Here is a 15,544-nt window from a genome sequence, read left to right as displayed (position 1 = left end):
GCTGGGGTTATTTGCAACTTTTCTGAACTCTCCAAATTACCTAAACCTCACCAGTCCTTTTCCTTCACCCCTTCTGCCTGGAGGAGGAGCCACTGGCTCAGGAAGCTTTGTGTGTTTTCTACTGTCACCACTTCGTGAGTAGATATTGATTATTTTTATTGATAAATATATGAAATGATGGGAATGATTTGTGATATAAATATGTATGCGTAAAGGATGTTTCAACTACTTTGCACCAAATATCTTGAGGTGACAGATCACATCATGAGGATCAACTTTAGTTTGAGACAAAATTTTCACCGACATTTCCTGGCAACATTAAGCATGTTTTTGTGTTGGTTATGCCTCTGAGAGGCAGCAGGGTTTGGGCTGTCTGTGACATTTGTTTGCAAAGTGTATTGTTTATCATCCAGTCGTCTGCTGTGCATAGAAGGGGGTAAGTTAAGCCAATTAAAGTTCCTGATTCACTTCTAAAATATCCATATTGGCTTAGAGACACTCATTCTAAGTGTTTTCTTGTTTAAAAACACTGTCAGTTTACTAGGGTAGGTAGTATGCAGCATGCCTAGTCAGTAGACCCTGCTAGTTCAGTGAAATCTCGTCTTAGGGCCAGCAAACACTAAGGGATGCCCAGCTTCACTGGGATGTTTTGGCGAGCATTTCGTTTCCAACAGAAGTTGTTACTCATGATGTGATTTACCACACACAGACATTCAGTTCAAAGACTTTGGGTTTCAAAAAGAATGACCTGATTACAAAACTTCATTTATTTTGATAAAAACATTCTACAGACATGGGATGAATTGCAAAATATGCACAAAATCTTAAAGTTTTAGCTGTGCCATTAGAAATGCACTGTCTGTCCACCAGCAGCAGCACGAACAACATCGAGACAATATGTAAATTCATCATAAATTTTACACAGTGTATCTGCTTTTACAGGCAGTATGGCAGCTGTTATTCTGGTCTTCACTTCTGGGTCACGAAGTAAAGGGGAGACAAACACACTTTCCTTCACACTTTTCCACAAGAGAAAATGACACGGGATACTGTCTGTCGATCTCAGAGGCCGAGAACATGATGCTGTGTCTCAGGGTCCCCGTGTGTCCTGCCCAGTGCTGAGCTATCTTCGAATGGCTTCTTCTACAACTTCTGGAGGACTTCAAAGATTTCATTTTCCAACAGAATGGAGTGTCACCACACTGGCAACAATGCACATCAGTTTCTCAATTACACTCTGGGCCAATGACGTATAGGTGTTGCAAGACCCTGAGACACTGCCCTGCATTCTTGGCCTCCAAAACCGACAGATGTGACCCCGTGCCTTTTTTTTTTTTTTTTTTTTTTTTTTTTGTGTGTGTGTGTGTGTGTGTGTGTGTGTAAAGTTTATGACAAATTTAACTGTCTTCTAAATGCTGTTCTTGCTGTTGCTGGAGCATTTGTATTAGCATAGCTAAAACTTTGATTTTGTGATTATTTTGCAATTCATTCTGTGTTGTAGAATATTTTTATCAATAAGTATTGGGTTTTTAAATTGTGTGTTTCTTTTTGAAACACTCTATATGCTTTTTTGTGAGTCTTAAGTAGATGAAAGGTTGATGTATTGTTTTGACTTGTAGATATCAAGGAGTCTCTTGAATTAATCAAATGAATATCCCCCGTGAAACACTAGTAACTATGTGAATGATGGCCATGCTGGACATAAGTGTAATTTAATAAATTTTCAGGCATACTGGAAACGGAGCTGTCATTGCTCGTTGCAGTCAACCTGAGGTCGGGTGGTTAGGGTGGCGTTCAGCTGAAGATGAAGACTTGATAAAGGCTATCGCAGATGCGTGTGCCTACGATCGTGGCCGACAAACGATGCTAGACTTGGGTGGCACGTCGACACCTACAGAAAATGGCTCGGCATGTGTTCCTAATGACTGTGATGGTAGCAGTAACCACGTGGAAAGCAGCAGTCCTAATGAACCTGGAAAGGTACACATGCAGGAAAGCCTCTCATATAAGATTAAGTTCTCTCTGACGCTTGTAGTCCTTTTGTGCTGTGACTACTGTTCTTGATTTAATTCATTCACAGGCTGTATGTCATTAAAACATTTTAAGTTGCCACTTATGTATGTAAAACAACATATGAATCCCTTTCTCTCTCTGTGTGTGTGTCACACTCACGCTGTAATGGAGTTAACGTGAGCATTCTGCAGAGATTTGTTAAATTACTTTTGGTTACTATTTTACTTTATAATGAAGAATATAAAGATTAAACTGCTGTCAGTGTAACCCTGTGTCTATTTTATCAGCTATGGTGCTTCCTTTTTTCTTAACTTGAAGTTGTTACCTGTCGTTTACTACTATAAAAAGACGAGAAGCAATCAGTGACAAATTTTATATGCTAGAATCTTGTACGGGATGACTGAAAGAGTTCTTCATTTCTGCTGAACTATGAAAATAGAATATGAGACTTAAATTTTTCTTTCTTGAGATGGTCACATAAGTAATATTAATGTTAAAAACAAACTTGAGTACAGCTTTGGATAATACTCCCAGTTCTAATATCAGTTGATAATTGGTAGTGATTGGAAGCATTTTTTGAGGAGTCTTTAATCAAGGTCACTCTACAGCCATGAAAGAGCACAGTGTGATGATTTCATGCTCGGCCCAAAAGTATAAGAAACTATCTTGAAAATTCATTTTGGGCCCCTCCTGAATGCTCCCCCAGAATGCTCATCATTTAGACATACATTCAGGGTATGCTGTGGTCGATAAAACTTAAAGGAAAGTGCAGAAAAAAATTTATTACTTTCTGAAAATTTCAAACTGTGGTTGAATGTAGTTTATAGACTATGAAACACACGAGGATACATGCAAAGCCTGTGCAAAACCAGACAGGTGCCATATGTGTGTGTATACCTATCAGCAACTTTAGTCTTGCATTATCTTTAAAGTTTGTAACATAATTGTATAAAAATAGCTGTTAAGAAGAAACTAATTGCCACTATATACTTAAAACTTGGAAATGAAGCTCCCACGTGAACTGAGCATGTGCAAAAGACGAAGACAAAAACACACTTCAAGAGCGCATTCTTAGAGTTGTTGCTGTATTGGATGTTTTGTTGTTTTCTCTGTTGCCACTTCAACTATTAAATCATTATTTCCCAAGCCTTTCATAGTATCTGGTACATTCACATTACTATTCTTATTCAGTTATTAAATAATTTATTAGTTACACATTTTTTTTTAGTGTTTTAATTTTCAGAAGATCGTGGCTTCTAATAGTTACTATTAGAATTGTTATTGCCACTGGTCAATATTAAAGTACCTATTGTGTGTTTTTGTATTGCAGAAGGTACTGATAATGGATGCACGATCTTACACCACAGCTGTGGCTAACAGGGCTCGTGGTGGTGGCTGTGAATGCCCAGAGTACTATCCGAGTTGTGACATCCAGTTCATGAATCTCGCCAACATTCACTCCATTCGCAAGAGCTTCCACGCTGTCAGAAATCTTTGTGCTACTGCAGCTGATCAACCTAAGTGAGTGAAATGTTATTCTGCCATTGTGTCATAATGCGTGTATGTAAATAGGTGCATATCTCTGTAATCACTAGCAGCCATGCCCCCTTCACCACCCACTCACACAGGGAGAGAGTGGGCGGGGGGAGGGGGGGGGAGGGGAGAGAGAGAGAGAGAGAGAGAGAGAGAGAGATGCACACATAATCTGTCAGTCATTACTTCACTTATGTTATCTTCTTATTATCATTTCTAGTGTTTCTTTATTTTTTGTAATCTTATTATGGTGGTTGCTATGTATAATGGCTGTGTGGAAATTTCCCACAGTTCACGTTTGCTGTGGAGATTATTTATTAAACATTAATGCTCTTGATAATAAACAGCTTTGTCCCGTAGATTTTTGCTTTTTGAATGTCTTGCCCTCACTAATGCTGCCATTAGTGAAATGCAGAGCTGACTACTTACATAATTTTCTGTGCCTAGTACTTGTTTATTTGCTGTAGTAATATCTTGTCATGTCTGAGAACCTGCAAGATCCTGTAAAGTGATGGCTCCATTATTCTCTCTGGAAAAATATTCTCGTACTGTTTTTGCTGTGTACTAGAAATTGCGACTACGAGATGCCACGCAAAAACCCACAATCAGCTTCTGTAGGTATTTGTTGTGTGTGTAGTATAAGCAAGAGTTAGAGATAATACTGAAAGTTTTAGGTTAGCTGTTAGGCAGTTTCTGTTAAGAGGTGGTGCAGTTGAAGTAAACATAGGACATTGCACTCATTTTCTGACTTTCTCTTATTTTGTGTTAATACTTTGCTCAACATTCTTTCCTGTTATTAAATTCCAGTATTACTTCTTAAGAGTGGAAGGTCTTCAAAAAGCCAGTTTAAGGATCGTAGTCCAGTTGTGGCAGATTTGGGCATCTGGCTCTACCAGTTAACTACTTACTCACAGCAATTGAATTTCATCTTTCAAATAATGTAAAAATGCTCATAAATTTAGGTTTGTCACTAAACAAACACTAAGTAAAACTTTACTGATCTGAAGAAAATCTAGAAAACCAAACCACCTTACTGAGTTTACACCACGAGCTTTCGTCGATATTAGCCGCTTGACAGCCACAGCCACTGCCACATAATGAACTCTGGGTATTTGCTCACGTCACATCCAACCTTCGGCTGTCAGCGAGTCTAGCTGCTTCTGTGATTGGCCCACCACCTATCGTGTCATCATCTCGTGTCTCAGAATCTGGCAGCGAAGTTCCCCTGGCCATTATTCTGGCTGCATGACCCACCCTATTTCACTTTCTATACAGTCAGTCATAGTTAAGTATTCAACTCCAGTATGTTCCCTGTTTACTTTAGTTTCTTTTGCCTTCTAGTAATTCCGGAGATGAAATTCTCCATTGCCTGCAGAGCAGCTTTGTTTTTTGAATACTTTACACAGTAAAGTTACATGTTTTTGAGCCACAACTTAGACCAGTATTACATGTAGTTTGTAAACTTTCTGTTCAGAAATCCTTTTGATTTTTTTACTGCTCACCCAGACGTCATCTTCAACTGTCCCAAGTAAAAAAAACTCGAACAACGGGTTCTATGATTTCATTGTTAGTTTGTACAATAATCTCCCTGTGTGTTGATTTTACATTATTGTTAACTTCTATTTGGTTTTTCGGTCTACTTTCAGATTCACAGTGTTGAGTTCTTCCCTTACATTTTGAAGTCTATCTGCAGTAAAGGCAAACAAATGGTAGGACATTGTTATCAAAATGGAAGTGGCATATATGTCTTCCGTTAGGACATAAAGTATTGATTCTTCTAGGACTACTGAGAATAGTTCTGGTTATATATAATTATTATTATTCACTTATGGGCCCAATAGGACCAAGCGAGGTACAATCAATCAATGTTGCTTTTGATGGTTGGCCTTCCTTTGTGTCCAAGTTTGTTTCATTATTTCAGAATGAAGTTTATTTCTTTCACCAGACCCTGGTGTTCCAGTCAGTTTTCTAATTGCCCTCTGAACAACTTTCCCATGACATACCTTTTGTCTGAATGTTTCTCTTGCTCGAGTTATATGGACTACTTTAAGATCCACCTTATTCACAGTGATTCATTTAATTGGCTCAGTTTTGGCCTTACTTCTGTTTTTGTAGAATTCTACTATTTGTTTTGTCAATCTAGTGGGTGCCATTCTTTTAATGTGCCCATAAAATTCAAGTCTTCATTTTCTCACATCACCATGTACCGGGTGATCAAAAAGTCAGTATAAATTTGAAAACTGAATAAATCATGGAACGATGTAGATAGAGAGGTACAAATTGACACACATGCTGGGAATGACATGGGGTTTTATTAGAACCAAAAAAAATACAAAAGTTCAAAAAATGTCCGACAGATGGCGCTTCGTGTGATCAGAATACCGCTAATTAGCATAACAAAGTAAGACAAAGCAAAGATGATGTTCTTTACAGGAGATGCTCAATATGTCCACCATCATTCCTCAACATGAGCTGTAGTCGAGGAATAATGTTGTGAACAGCACTGTAAAGCATGTCCGGAGTTATGGTGAGGCATTGGCGTAGGATGTTGTCTTTCAGCATCCCTAGAGATGTCGGTCGATCACGATACACTTGCGACTTCAGGTAACCCCAAAGCCAATAATCGCACGGACTGAGGTCTGGGGACCTGGGAGGCCAAGCATGACGAAAGTGGCGGCTGAGCACACGATCATCACCAAACGACGCGCGCTAGAGATCTTTCACGCGTCTAGCAATGTGGGGTGGTTCTAATAAAACCCCATGTCTTTCCAAGCATGAGTGTCAATTTTTACCCCTCTATCTACATTATTCCGTGGTTTATTAAGTTTTCAAATTTATACTGACTTTTTGATCACCCGGTATGTATGTGTATTCTTCTATTTCCTTGTTACTTCTCAGCCTATAAGTTTCTCCATCAGTAATTTTGGGGCCTAATATTTTCCTAATAATATTTCTTCAATGTCCCTCTTTCTATTTAAAATTAAAGTTTCTGCTACATACAGACATTCAGTCTGTTTACAGTGTTGTAGTGCCTAAGTTTACTGAATTTAGAAAGTTATTTTTACTATAAATATTTTATGTTAATCTGAATGCAGTTGTCATTTTTTGACAGTGAACTTCATTTGCAACTTCTTCCAGACTGTTTCCTTGTACAATTTCCCCAAAGTATTTAAATTGAGAAACCATTTTTGTATTTAATGCAATGGCTGAGACTGCAGTCGCACACGTGTGTGTGTGTGTGTGTGGGGGGGGGGGGGGGTGTTCTATTTTTGACGAAGGCCTTGCTATCTGTGATTCAGCATCTCTGTTTGATGGTGAGTAGCAACTTTCCTTCTCATAATATTTTTCTTTAGAGTTAGGGTTGGTGTTTTTAGTTTACTGTGGTTGGAATTTATTTGCTGGTTCTGGACAGTTTAATAGTTTTTCAAAATAATTAGAAAGTACCTTACAGTTTTCCTGGTTGTTAAGAGTCAAACTGCCATTTTCATTTTTGAAGTAAAGACTTTGAGGTTGGTAACCTGTCAGTTTTGTTTTGAATGTTTTACAAATGTTTCTTGTATTGTTCTCTTGGATGTCTTTTTTGGTTTTTTAAAGTTGGATATTTTCGTAGTTTCTTTCAATCTGTTGGATTAATTTACATGTTTCTTTTCTTACAGTTAGAAAAGTGTTGTACGTATTTCCAATTTTTGGTTGCCTCATGCCTGGGCTTATATGCTGTTTCACAAGCTGCATTCTGCCGAGTGTCTTTTTGTTTCTTTTACAGCGGAGTTAAATTTTGTGCTGTTGGGATGAACTTTTCTTTTCAGCTTTGCCAATTATTGGACTGTGTTTCTCAAGTTTGCATGTTAGAGTTGGGGTATTTTAGCAGTCAAATTTTAGGATAACATTTTATTTGTTTTGAAGGGTTTTTGAGGTTTAACTTTTACTTTTATTCATGTTAAATAATGATCAGAATCAATATTAGGCCCTTTCCTAATTTGGACATGCAAAATTTCTTTGTAGTTCAGGTATGAAATTGCTACATGATCGATTTGAAATTCCACAATAAGTGTATTGGGTGCTTTCCAACCTTTTTGTTTCTTTTTAAGATATGTTGACATGATTTTAAGGTTATAATTTTTGCATGTTTCTACATTTTGTCATTTTTGTTTGTCCATTTATGCGCAGGAAATCCACCCACGATTTTCTTATATTTTTTTCTCTTTACCTAACTGAGCATTAAAATTTTAACATGGTTTGAGGGAATTTTCATGATGATGCTTTGTAACATTTCCTGAGCTTCATTAACTTTTTCAGGTTTTTTTACACTTATCCTCATTGACTGGCATATGGGCATTAATTAAAGTGTATGCTGTATTTGCACATTTAAGAGAAATTGTCATTAGTGTATTGTTAATGGGTTCTACCTTCATTATTGAATTTAAAATGTTTTTGGAGACTGCAAAAGCAACTCCCAGGTGTGGGAATTGCTTTGGGAGTATTCTTTTATTAGTTTTACTTTTGAAAAGACTATAATTGCCAAAATCCATAGTGTTATTGTCTGTTATTTGTGTTTCTTGAAGTCCCAAAATTTGAATCTTCTGTTCTTTTCACTTATCTCCCAATTTATGAAGTTTACTTGGTAGTAAAAGGTGTTTGTATGTTAAGTGTTGCAAAATATGTTTTAAGTTGGCCAGAGGACTCAAACAACCTCTGCTGAATCACACTGCATTTTAACCTGGCCGCTCCAGAATCCAAAAGACCAGTTGCGCCAGTAATACTGGTGGTGGACTGACCGCCTGGGGTAATATTGTGATTATCAAACTGCTCCATGATATGATTGTGTCTGGAATTGGGTGGGGCTGTGTAGACTCATCGAGTGAACTCATAGTGTTAAGACTGGAAGGGTTAGTTCCAGAATACAGGGTGTTTATAAATGAATATCGGGATTTTAAAGCTTTATAATATTTATTACATTAAACTTACAGTTACAAATGATATGTCAAATGAAAGAGCAACTCAAACAGTTGTGTTTGGCACCAGTGCACAAGTGCAGTGCACAATGTTTCCACCGCAGTCCACTAGACAGCAGTAGTAGTGAAGATGGCGACTAGTGAACAGAAAGCGTTTTGTGTTTTGCAGTTTGCAAAGACCGAATCTGTAGTTACTGTGCATTGTGCGTTCCGGCAGAAGTTCGGTTGTGATCGTCCAAGTGATAACATTTGTAGATGGTATCATCAATTAGAAGGTACTGGCTGCCTTTGTAAAGGGAAGGGCACAGGACGACCAAGAATTAGTGAAGAGACTGTTGAGCGAGTGAGAGAGTCGTCCACTCGTAGCCCAAAGAAATCAGTCCAGAAGGCTAGTCATGAATTACAAGTTCCCGTGTCGACTGTTTGGAAAGTTTTAAGAAAACGCGTACAACCACGTCCCTACCATTTACAGTTATTACAGGCTCTTCCACCTTAGTGGACATGCTAACACTCACAATGTGCTCATCTGGGGTTCAGAAAATTCTCACGAGGTGGTACAGATGCAACGAGATTCCCCTAAAGTGGCTGTTTTTGTGCCGTATCCTGGTGGAAAGTTTATGGGCCTTTCGTTTTCGGTGAACCTACTGTAACTAGCACTTCCTACCTTGATGCACTAGAGCAATAGCTCTTCCCTCAGTTGGAAGAAGATGAGCCAGAGAACTTCATTTTCCAGCAAGATGGTGCACCACCTCACTGGCAAAGCAAAGTACGCGATTGCTTGAACTTACTGTACCCAAGCACTGGATAGGCCACAAGGGGCCCAATGACAGGGCTTGCTTTGCGTGGTCTCCACATTCACCCGGCCTAACACCTCCCTCCCCCCCCCCCCTCTTTGGGGCTTCATTAAGGATCGTGTGTATGTGCCTCCACTACCAGCAGACCTCCCTGAATTAAGAAACTGGATTGAAGCGGCTGTTGCTACAATCACTGAAGACACACTTATCAACATTTGGGAAGAACTCGACTATAGACTTGATGTGTGCTGTGTGACAAATGGTGCTCACATTGAACATTTATAAGGTTCTTGGTAAAACTGTTTGATTGCTCTTTCATTTGACATATCATTTATAACTGTAAGTTTAATATAATAAATATTATAAAGCATTAAAACTTTGATATTCATTTATAAACACCCTGTATAAATTTCAGCCACGCCACTGGTGAACAGACGCTGACCACTGTGCAGCTTGCTACAAGGGTTGACCAGAAAGTATTTCATTTTTTCTTCAACAGTTCTTTATTGAACATAGTGAGAATTACACACCTGAAAGAATGGTGTTTTATGTACACACCCTATTTTTCCACGTAATCTCGATCCCATTCTGTGGCCTTCCTGCAGCGTGAAACAAGGGCGTGAATGTCCCGTCGGAACCAATCCTTATCCTGGTGGTGGAGCCAGTGCTTCTGTGTGAATCACCTCATCATTGTCCTCAAGATGTCTTCCACGAATGGCATTCTGTAATGGCCCAAACAAGTGGAAGTCTGATGAGGCTAGGTCAGGGCTGTCACCAGGTGTGACAGCTGTGGATGGTCTCCCCAGCCGCTGTGAATCACGGAGCTTCGCTGAACTGCCTTATGGTGACCTCACCCTCCATGCTCAGCGACTAACTGTACTTCTGTCAACAACAGATGCTCCATAGACTTTCACAAGCATTTGTGAATATTCCTCATAGTTTCTTTCTCTGCAGTGAGAAATTCAATGACGGCATGTTGCGTATAACGTACATCACCTACAGACGCCATTCTGAAACTGTCCTGCAGCTAAGCTATGTCAGAAGTGACAGAAACTTGGCACGCACATTCAGGAGACTTCAAATAATACATACATAATGTTTCGCATTCTTAGCATTGTTTTTGGCTGAGAAAGAAAAAAATGCTGTGCATTACTTTCTGGGCAACCCTCGTACAAGACGGACGCAAAGTGGATTTGGTTTTGTTTTGTCTTGATCCGTCACTACTTATTCTGTATTTGCAGCTATCCACTGTATCTGATGGAATGTTCAGTATTCGCCACCTGTGATCTGTCCAATTCCCTACTCAAGATCGGCTTCTTAAGACTTAGTTACAAAGCCTTGAAGTCTGGAGGTTGTATATAATATCCTTACCTTGTTCCTGTTCAGTTCAGTAGTGCCCCCTGCCTTAATGGTAGTTGATGGAAGCTGTCACATTGGTTGTACACATTCTCCAGGAGTTGAATTGGTGCCTATTGAATCAAGAGATATCTCAAAATTTTTGAACCTTGAGACAGAGCAGTAATTCATACTCTACACGCCCCCCCCCCCCCCCCCCTTCTGCAGTTTCATTTGTGACTTCTAAAAGTTGCACAGTTAAAATCTAATGCTTTATTTTTAATGTGCAGTCAGTCACACTTTTATTGATTTGACTACATAAACAGAAAGCAGCCTATATGTTTGTAGTTGTTGGAGTTTTGTAGAAATGTCGTCTGCATAAATAATTTTATGGGTTTCTTTCACTTTACTTTGCCTTGAGCCATAACCATTTATACTGATCCAACACCTCAGGTGCCTTTCCTTTCTTCACATACCCTGAACTTCTTTATTCACCTCATCTGAACTACACATACTTTGTTCTTAAATTAGTTAAAAAAATCTTTGAATTATTATACGATTATTTTTGTGTCAGCTGTTACTGTGTGTGATTATTTGCTTCTTGACTTGAAATTTGATGCCTGCACAGTATTTCTCAATTATATATGCGTCTTTGTTTCCTTTTATAGCCTTACATGAGATGGCTGTATGTGAATGACCCACTGTGTCAGTGTACTGAACTTTCTGTATGTCGATTAATTGTCAGTCTACTGATCAGATTGATGTGGTCTATTACAAGTTCCGCTCCTGTGCCAATCTCCAGTAGTATTTACTTATGTTGCCCTCAGTTATTTGTTGTGTATTGCCCAATCTCTGTCTTCACCCATAATTTTTGTCCTCTGTGGCCCCATCTTTTGCTGTGGAAGTTATTTCCCAATGCCTCAACACGTGTACCGTCATTGTATCCCATCTTCTACTCAGTGTTTTTCGTGTATCTGATTCCTCCCTGGTTTTGCAGAGGACCTGCTCATTTCTTATAAGCTCACCTAAGTTTCAAAATACTTCTAAAGCTCTTTGGTCTAACCTTGCACAAGGTTATAGTGGCATCGCACGGAAAGCCACTTGACGACCTGCCTCCACAGAGCTCTGTCTTGGGCACAGTGACTTGCTTTCTGCAATCCCATCTCGCTCAGGTTCTTAATCTGTGCTATCCACCACAATGGCGCACGTCCCCTAGGTCTTCGGCCATTGACTTTCCACTCTGACTGTTCTTAACATTGCTCATTGCCCTCTGGCAATGTGACCGAAATGTTTCAACTGATTTTCCTTGACAAGAGTTGAAAATCTTATTCTGATGCCTAATTGCCTCAGGTTTGATTCATTACTTTCACACTACGGTCATCAGTCTGGCAGTAGCACCACCGAGTGCCTGTGCCAATGCCTACGGCAGCAGTAATGCAGTGTCTAGTAGGCTGAGGCGAGATCCAGGCAGCCACTATTCCTTAGCCATCATCAGAACCTGCAGGGGGGGGGGAGTACCGATATTATCTTAGCTGCATTAAAAAATGATGATGATAATAATAGTAATAATAATAATAATAATAATAATAATAATAATAATAATCTCCTCAGGTCATTCTCAAGTGACAGCTGAATGATGCAACCTCAGGTAAAGTAACTTGCAACTTACACAGATATTTCTGATACAGATAATCAATAAAATGGTGACATACAGTGTGTTAATTATTTTATTACAAAGGAATCATTACATTTAATAAAAGGGAACAATAATATTGAATTTACTATTGTAATCTGGCATTTACACAATTTTAAGTTAATTTTACAGAAGGGAGAAAGGATGTAGTATTTTCTCTTGTAAAACATGGCTGGCTTTCTGTTTTTAACAGTATGTAAAACTTCAAAGTCCACATTGTGTGGGTAGTTTTCTGTTAAAAGAAGTTCCAAAAAAGTTGATTTCTGTTCCTTAGTAGTTTTCATACAGACAGTTCCTCAACTTCGTAGAGGACATAGATACACTCTTTCTGCCCATCCACCCTCTCCTCTGTGTTTAGCTGTGGAGTTTCCTTAGTACTCGTAATGCTGAAACCTTTCCTTTTAATTTCTCCAAACTGTGTTTGACCTTTCTGTATGCTGAAGGTGTCCTTCAACAACAATTTCTTCACATTCCTGCAGCCATTTCACTTCAACTTCATTGCACTTTCTTTTGGTTTAAATATTTAAGTGTCATGTGTTCTTGTATTCAGCCATTCTTCTTCCCCCCCCCCCCCCCCCTCCGGACTTTTTTTGTAGTTCCAACTTCCATCAATCGTGTCTTGTCTGTTATCCACAGTTTCTTTGCAGTTACTTTTCTTATATCTTAATCTGTCTGCCCAAGTTATGTGGTTACACTTTTTATAAATTTGCATTCCCCCTCAACCAACCAACTTCTGTAATATTAATCATCACAGTACCTGCAGCCTCATAGAATGTGGCGCAATTGAGAGGACGGTGTTTCAAACTTCCCTAAATCACTTCAGGCAAATATGAGGATGGTCCCTTTGAAAGGGCACAGCTGTCTTCCTTCCACATCCTTCCCTAATCTGATGAGACTGATGACCTTGCTGTTTGGTCCCCTCCCCCAAATCAACCAACCAATAGAATTTGGAATGTACATTGTCATTTCTTGGTACTGTAGTAATCGAAACATCCCAACCAAATGAGCCCAAAATTACCTTAGTGAGTAAGGCTGTGTGGGAACAGGCGTTGTAGTGCAACAAGCACACTCTTTGCATCAGCATTCCCCTCCTTTTGGTTTAATGCTCCTTTAGAATTTTTTAGGGTCTCACAAAAATCAAACAATGGAAAATCCAGGATGGAATGTAACAATATTATGTGAATGAAAGTTGCTACTCACCATATCACCATGTAGCGGAGATGCTGAGTCACAGATAGGCACAACAACAAGACTCTTACAATTAAAGCTTTTGGCCATTGGCCTTCATCAACTATAGATGCTCATACGTGCGCGCGCGCGCACACACACACACACACACACACACACTGTGAGTGTGGTTTCAGTTACCTGAGACTGCAGTCGTGTGTGTGAATTGCATTTATGTGTGTGTGCATGTGCTTGTGTCTATTGTTGACAAATGCCAATGGCTGAAAGCTAAACTTTAATTGTGAGAGTCTTTTTGTTGTGCCTATCTACAACTCAGTATTTGCCGCTATATGGTAAGTAGCAACTCTCCTTCTGTTAATATTGTTATGATCTCATAATATTTTTATGCATTGAAGGTTCCTCATGAGGCAGAAATTCGACTAAAATTCTGCGTTTTCAGTCCCAAAGCACTGAGGCTCAGATTTTTTCCCCCAAAATTGTGTTTTGAATTTTTTGGCACAAGGGGATTGGTGTAACGTCACTGTGACAGCTGTTTTTTTGTCTCAGGCGTACAGTGAGCCACACACGTTTCATCTCCAGTCACAGTAGAGCTCCGAAAATCCTCACTTTCTATATCGAATTGCTCAAGAAACTCTCTGGTACTACTGACCCGATTTTTCTTGTGATACTATGTCAGCTGTTTCCTTGATTCCACCACCACCAACTAGTCAGCCAGAATGGGAGGTCTTCCACTCCTCTGTTCATCATGAACATTTGTTCTGCCTTCACTAAACTCCTTACACCACTAAAACACACTCGGTCTGCTCCCAGCACATTTGCCATAAACCATTTTCATTCATGAAAAACTTTCAGTAGGTGTTACTCATTCCACAACTGAGAAGTGGATCACACCACGTGGCTTACACTTGGACACTGCAATGTAAGTCTGCGTAGGCCTTCCCCTTCCCTCTATCACTCGCCCATCATGGTAGCAACATTTCTTTCTGAACATGCTTCATAAACAAAGCACAACATAGCTGCACATAGAAAAGCTATATAACAAGAACTACTACAAAGATTAAGTTGCTGTTTGACATACATTATTGCAAATTATGTACCAGTGTTGGAGAAACAAAACTTTTATAGTTGTCAAAGAGATCTTTGTGCTTGGTTGAAAATTTTTTTCTTTCCACTAGTATCATAATTATAAAAGTAGCTACATCAATATTGACAATACAACTCCACCCAAAACTAGCTCATCAGCAGCTTGGTTTCATATAATATAAAATGACAAATGCTCAGAATTTCGGAATATAGTCACTACAGTTAAAAATGAGTTAATTCCTTTAAATGGTTTCGACAGTCTCTAGTTGGACAGTGATGATGATAATTCTGACTGTTTTTTATGTCAGAGAGGCACTTTTTCTTCTATTACAGTTGTTTGGACAGTTTTGGTCTGTCAGGAGGCCAAAAGCAGTACACGAAATTCCTTTATGTTGCCAGAATATGAGGTTTGGGTTTCAATATCAACAAGAAAACAATCTGCCTAATGTCTTTCACAATCAGGTGTACATTTAATATTGAATTGCGCCATCTAACAGCAGTTTGGTACCTTTACAGTTGGTACAGCCTCCTAGAAGGCACACGCTGGCTGCAGCACATGTCGGGCCTCCTGCGCGCTGCGGTGACCGTGGCGTCGGCCGTGCACGTGGACGGGCGGCCCGTGCTGGTGCACTGCTCCGACGGGTGGGACCGCACGCCGCAGATAGTCGCACTCGCGGAGCTGCTGCTCGACCCCCATTACCGCACCCTGGATGTGAGTAGGCGATCGGTTGTTCTCTTGTGGGATTTGTATTTGAGATTAAATCTGGTGTTACGATAGGGTTTCCTAATTTCACATCCAGTATGTTTTTCTACTAGTATATATATTGCGAGTGCTGAGTCTGCGACGAGATCAGATTTAGTTACATTGTTGTATTATTTATGTTAGCTATAGTGTACATAGCTTATGTTCACAAAATGTAGAATAATGTTCTAATCGGATGTGTCTTTCTGCT

At 39.4% G+C, this 15,544-nt stretch overlaps 1 protein-coding gene across 4 annotated transcripts in view; it reads left to right on the top strand.

Moving 5' to 3' along the window:
- Positions 1-15,544, top strand: part of LOC126101105 (myotubularin-related protein 3) — a 152,796-nt gene that overhangs the window by 25,404 nt on the left and 111,848 nt on the right. For all 4 annotated transcript variants that reach the window (XM_049911778.1, XM_049911779.1, XM_049911780.1 and 1 more), the window contains exons 4-6: positions 1,728-1,980; positions 3,344-3,534; positions 15,108-15,303. In XM_049911778.1, the coding sequence (XP_049767735.1) occupies positions 1,728-1,980; positions 3,344-3,534; positions 15,108-15,303 (640 nt within the window). The remainder of the gene's footprint in view (positions 1-1,727; positions 1,981-3,343; positions 3,535-15,107; positions 15,304-15,544) is intronic.

This window comes from Schistocerca cancellata, chromosome 9 (genome assembly GCF_023864275.1).
Source record: "Schistocerca cancellata isolate TAMUIC-IGC-003103 chromosome 9, iqSchCanc2.1, whole genome shotgun sequence".
NCBI classification, from domain to species: Eukaryota; Metazoa; Arthropoda; class Insecta; order Orthoptera; family Acrididae; genus Schistocerca; species Schistocerca cancellata.
This window is presented reverse-complemented; position numbering and strand designations above follow the sequence as displayed.